The sequence below is a fragment of the Theropithecus gelada genome, chromosome 9, assembly GCF_003255815.1.
Source record: "Theropithecus gelada isolate Dixy chromosome 9, Tgel_1.0, whole genome shotgun sequence".
NCBI classification, from domain to species: Eukaryota; Metazoa; Chordata; class Mammalia; order Primates; family Cercopithecidae; genus Theropithecus; species Theropithecus gelada.
Window position 1 is genome coordinate 34,190,939 of NC_037677.1, and position 6,000 is coordinate 34,196,938.

The 6,000-nt window shown below is 40.0% G+C and overlaps 1 protein-coding gene across 2 annotated transcripts in view; it reads left to right on the plus strand.

Annotated features, from left to right (window-relative positions):
• ITGA8 (integrin subunit alpha 8) overlaps positions 1-5,668 on the plus strand; it is a 198,488-nt gene extending 192,820 nt beyond the window's left edge. For both annotated transcript variants that reach the window (XM_025396715.1, XM_025396716.1), the window contains 2 exons: positions 221-343; positions 2,385-5,668. In XM_025396715.1, coding sequence (XP_025252500.1) covers positions 221-343; positions 2,385-2,471 — 210 coding nt within the window. In that variant the 3' untranslated portion in view covers positions 2,472-5,668. The remainder of the gene's footprint in view (positions 1-220; positions 344-2,384) is intronic.
• Positions 5,669-6,000: the final 332 nt, after the last annotated feature.

Below are 6,000 nucleotides of genomic sequence, written 5' to 3' on the forward strand. Positions count from 1 at the left end.
CCAAATCTCTCATTAGAATTTTACAGAACGAAGCAGATCTGAGAACGTGCTAGCTTTTAAGAGTTCATGTTCTAGTGCTACCTTTCAAATATCCCCTAGGTAATTTCAGTTGTCATATGGATCCTTTCAGATCAACTTCCAGTATTGTGTTGGTAATTACTATTTTATTTCACCGAATAGTTTCCCCATTAGAGCTCGTTTGCTTTGTTTTCCATTTCAGATTAAGACATCAGTTATTTGGGCAACTCCGAATGTTTCCTTCTCAATCCCATTATGGGTAATAATACTAGCAATACTTCTTGGATTGTTGGTTCTGGCCATTTTAACCTTAGCTTTATGGAAGGTAAGTTGATTTACTTTATTTTCCTTTTAAACTAGAGGGGCTGTTGAGGGAATTTAGAGGGATATAGTTAGGGATTTTAAAAGACAATTATGGAGACATTTTTGGAAATTTTGAAGAGTCTGAAGGATATAAAGGGAAAATCATGTATTGTTTGCTTTGGCATACTTAATGTGTTTATATAGCTGACATTTAAGATGACTGGAGGTGCTTAGTGTTGCTTTCATCTTGAGATTTCCTGTAAATAAATATATAGAGAGTTAGGCTGTATTAACTAAGACCTGTGATCTTTTTTCCAATATGCTTAGAGTGATAATATTCTAATGGAGACTTCTTTTTCTTGTTTAATTAACCAAGATCATAAGCTTTTTATTGACATGGCCCTATCATCAATCCTTTGAGATTTTTTATAAGCACTATGCAGATGCAATTAATATAGGTCAATTCTGATTTTTTATTTCAGCTATTAATGAGGCCAAATAGATCATGTATGTCAGAGGATGCTTGTACTTAGTTTTTAATCTTGCCAATTAGTTTGTCTCCATTGGGAAGCCTGAACTTAGTCTTTGATGTGTTTTACTGAGGTTTGTTCTAAAAGCCTACAATAGAAATTAATTTCTGGCCCCTAAATAATTGCCAGGTTTCACAGAGCCTTCCATTCCAAAATGGAAATAACGTCCCAGTTACATGACTATAGAGTAATTAACCCAGTCACATCTTTTGTAACTATGTGGTGTTCCCTAAAATCGTAGTGCATTTTTGTTTTGAAACAATATGCAGCATGGCTAATAGACATATAAACTGAGAAAACCTTGACTTTGAGTTAAGTAATAGCGTTTCTGATCATTATCAGCTGTTTTGCCATCCTACACCCACGTGGTCTGTGACATACCTTTAGAATGGACTTTTGTGTTGTTCTGTCACTCACAGTAACTGTATTTCCAATGAGTATAAGACACATTCATGTGTGCCAATTGACAGGATATTCTGGTAGCTCTGGGAAAGAGAGATGACTCAATGTCTATAAGCCAAACCCAGTTAATTGGCTTCCAACATGAGAAACAGAAGAAAAAATTGAGGTTCCAGGTGTCTAGGAAAAAATATAGTTTACTTGGCAAAGTACTAATTTGACACTGAAGAGGAGGAAAATTCTAGAGTCACCTCCTCCTTGAGTTGCTGGCTAATCTTTGGAAAGTCACTAAGATTCTGTGCCTACCTGGTTCTGGCATTGAAATAAATGACAAATTGATTCTCCCTCTGTATATGCTCTCTGTTCCACCAAGCACCGAGGGATGTGTGGCCATCTCTTCGCTTCTTCCTATAATCCATCCCAAAGCAGCCGACAGGATTCTTTAGGAGACAATCTCCCTTTCCTGGTCAATAGTTAGTGCTTCTGCTCCAGTAAGCATGTGGGAAATCCTTGGGACACATTCCTGTGATCTCAGGAAAGTATCCAAGGTCCATAAGTGGTTTGTATGAAAGGGACATCTTCTACTCCAACTGCAGGGCAGGAGAAAGGGTGTGAGCACTCTGCAATGTGTGAGCACAATGCAATAAACTCTCTACAAGTAACAAACACTGTGCTCACACCTCCTAATTTGGAGAAACGAACTGATTATATGCACAGAGCTCCAGGCTCCTTCGAAAACACATAAAGGGCCAGGCATGGTGGCTCACGCCTATAATCCCAGCACTTTGGGAAGTCGAGGCAGATGGATCACTTGAGGTCAGGAGTTCAACACCAGCCTGGCCAACATGGCAAAACCCTGTCTCTCCTAAAAATACAAAGATTAGCTGGGTGTGGTGGTGCAGGCCTGTAATCCCACCTACTCTGGAGGCGGAGGCAGGAGAATCGCTTGAACCAGGAGGTGGAGATTGCAGTGAGCCAAGATCACGCCACTGCACTCCAGCTTGGGGGATAGAGAGCAAGACTCTGTTTCAAAAAAAAAAGAAAAAAAAATATGTAAAGTGAAAATTCTCTGAATGAGGGGTTTCACAGGTTCCCAGAATGACGTGATTTTATAGCCCATCTTTCCCTTTATAGTGTGGATTCTTTGACAGAGCCAGACCTCCTCAGGAGGACATGACCGACAGGGAACAGCTGACAAATGACAAGACTCCCGAGGCATAACAAGAAAAAAAAAGAAAAAAAAGACCAAAGACCTCAAACACGGGTCCTGTTCAAAGAAAAAGAACATGAGGGTTAAAAATCAAGGCTTTCTGATACCTGACAGTCACCCAGGAAATGGAGGGGACCCTGGAACATCACCTCATCTACACCGCACTTTGGAGAAATTGTCATGGGTGCCCACTGAGCCCTGCTGGAAAAGGAAACACCAACGCTGGAGAAGCCATCAGCAATTATGGAAGATTTTCTTTTGCTTTAATCATTCTGTATTTGGCAGACACTTTGAAATGGGTATGGGAACGTAAGTTGCAGTCCAGATCAATCCAGCATAAGTTGCAGAGATGAAATGTCTGAATCACGATAGAATTTACAAAGTGAACTAAGGTGAAATGACTGAATTACTATAGAACTTAGAACTAAGACCGCACTGTCCAACACTACTGTATCCAATGGAACATTTGACACCTCCCTATGGAAAAGAAACATTTCTAAGGACATTATGGCTCAGGGAGACAAGTAATATGTTGTTGGTACTGTGAAAGTACTTTTGAAAGGACAAAAAGAATCTTGTGAGTGAGGGTGAAAATTTATTTATTTATTTTCCATGTCTCTAGGTTGAGAATCTGTCATCTAGAGAATTTGGAAATTAAGATTTGGTTAGCTAGTTTTCAAAATCACTCACTCAGTTTCCTCCTAACAAACCACTGTGTGCAGATAACTCATTTAGCAGAGCTTCTTCAGAATTTAGACAGTGCTAAGGAAAGGAAGATTGGCATTAGGAATCAGTTCTATTTAATACCTTGCTGCCTTCGATCTGAAATTCCTTTCACTCACATTATCCAGGGACTCACATCTGCTTCATGTAGCTTTGCAAGATGTTGCATTTATATTTCCTTGTATATCTTTCCATTGACTTAGTTAATACATGAATTTCAAGGTACTCTCTACCCTTTGGAGTGTTTAAAAGTAATGGTAAAATGTCTAGAGTTCATTAATTAAAAAGGAATTTAACAATATGGGTAAACATTATTTTTAATGTCTATAAGAAGCAACACTTCTTACAGATATTTAGCTTGGGATTAAATACCTATTTTTCGGGCTATGCCTTGTACTTGTATACACAGAGAAAACATGTTGAATATAACTTAGACAAAACATAAAATTATACAGGCATGAGCCAAACTAGGAAAACTGATTCCTAAAGATTTTATTTAAAATTACTTATTCCAACTTTATTACTTATTTTTACTGCTAATCCTTATAATATATAACTTTGGAGAATAATCTTTTATTTAAGCTCTTTTCCCATCATCTTGAATTTAACCATCACAAATTTTTTATGTTTAAAACTCTTGTAAATAATTCATAATCGTGTAATATTATCATTTTTGAAGTAAAATTGACCAGCCAAGTGTATAGGTAGTCTGCACAATTTTGTATCCTTTTTTAATAATGAAAAATTACTATGAAGAAATACTGAACAAATTTTTATGTGCAATATTTTATAGACCTATGTATCTGAAGCATGTTTACACTGGCATTATTTTTTTAATTAATTTCCTAAACGTTAAGTATGATAGAACAAGCTGACCCAAATCCTTAAGTTTACAAAGCTGTTGGAAAACTTTGTGTCCCGATTTCAACAATCACGCTTTATTTGAAAGATGAGCCAAGCTCACAGACACTAAATTTTATGTCATGCCATAACCTGGAGAGGAGCCATTTGGCTACAGCTGCGGAACTTCACTGAGGAGCAAATGAAAGGCACATGGACTAGCGCACTGGTGCAGTTCATGGTCTTCCTGCCTGTGAATTGAATACTATCCTGGTAGCAGTTTCGGGTCTGTCAGGAGCTCAAGGCTGGTTTGTGTGGCTGACTATGGATGAGCACTGAACTTGCCTCGAAGAATTTAAGGGGTGTCCACACCAGTCTCTGGGGGTCTTTGGTGTTAGTCCTCCAGGTAGAGCCAGTTTTACAAGTAGGTGGCCATCTATAGGATATGATGTGAGCAATGGCAGACAGCTTTCTCTATCTCCAGGTAATGCCTTGACTCTGGTGATCCTGGCTGATCTGTGACCAATAAAGATTAGCTCCTCGGGATTTGGGGTCCTAAAAGGTCCCTGAAAAAATGCACCCCTTGTCTTTAAGCCAGTATTTGTGAAAAAACTGAGAACTCTTAGGGCTACATAAACAGAGACCCCTGTTGAGATAGTTTATGCGGATACCTGGGAGGAACTAGAGATGCTGGGAGGAAGACTGAGACCCAGAATGAAGCAAGGCATGAAGGCTCCAAAGTGAACTGCACCATCCCAGAGTCTCAGCCAAGATGGCCCCTTTCCAGGGGGACGGGCACCTTCCACCTGCCCACAGGCACTGCTACCTATGGGAATTGCAGAAGGCCGCTGCGCACATGCGCATGCGCGCAATGGCCCTCCGCCCTTTAGAATATGGACACAAAGGCCGGGTGCGGTGGCTCGCGACTGTAATCCCAACACTTTGGGAAGCCGAGATGGGCAGATCACCTGAGGTCAGGAGTTCGAGACCAGCCTGGCCAACATGGCGAAAACCCGTCTCTACTAAATATACAAAAATTAGCTGGGCGTGGTGGCAGTTGCCTGTAATCCCAGCTACCTGGGAGGCTGAGACAGAGAGAGAATCACTTGAACCCAGGAGGCGGAGGTTGCAGTGAGCTGAGATCGCGCCACTGCACTCCAGCCTGGGCGACAGAGCAAGACTCTGTCTCAAAAAAAAAAAAGAAAAAGAAAAAAAAATATGGAAGCAAATGGAAGAGGGGAGGAAACTGAGGTCAAGCAAACCTTCCAGCAATCAGTTTTGCCCGGAGAACATACTGACGACAGAAAACACACAAAGTTTATCTGCTTCTAGTTAGAGCACTGCCGATTGCCTTCATAATTCATGATGTGCTGTACTCCTCTGAGGGTCTATCTGTATTCCTCTTCAAAGAATTCCCTTTTTAAATTCTTGTCGCTGGGTTTTAAGACACAAGAATAGGGGCAAATTAAGTGTTATAAACTTGGAGATTTGTATACAGTAAATAAAAAAAAAAAAATGTACTAGTCACCACTGAAACTGCATTCTTAGAATTCAACTCTTGTTTTATTTAAATACATGTGTAGATATCTGTGAAGATTTTCATGTACCTATTTACCTTGTCACTAATAAAATTAAAACTGAAAGATACGATGGCATATTTCTGGTTTATTTCACATGCGACATAAGCTTCCCTGTTGTGGCCAGACATCAGAGGTTTCTGTCTCTACATCTTAATTCCTTATTAGAAAAACATTTAAGATTGGGAGAAATTTAATAGAGCAAAAATGCAGTGCTCCCTGAAAGGATGCAAATGTCCTGCTTAGATTTCAGTGATGTTTGTATTAGACTACATGAGTGGCCAGGCGCAGTGGCTCACACCTGTATTCTCAGCACTTTGGGAGGCCAAGGCGGCGAATCATGAGGTCAGGAGTTTGAGACCAGCCTGACCATGGTGAAACCCTGTCTCTACTGAAAATA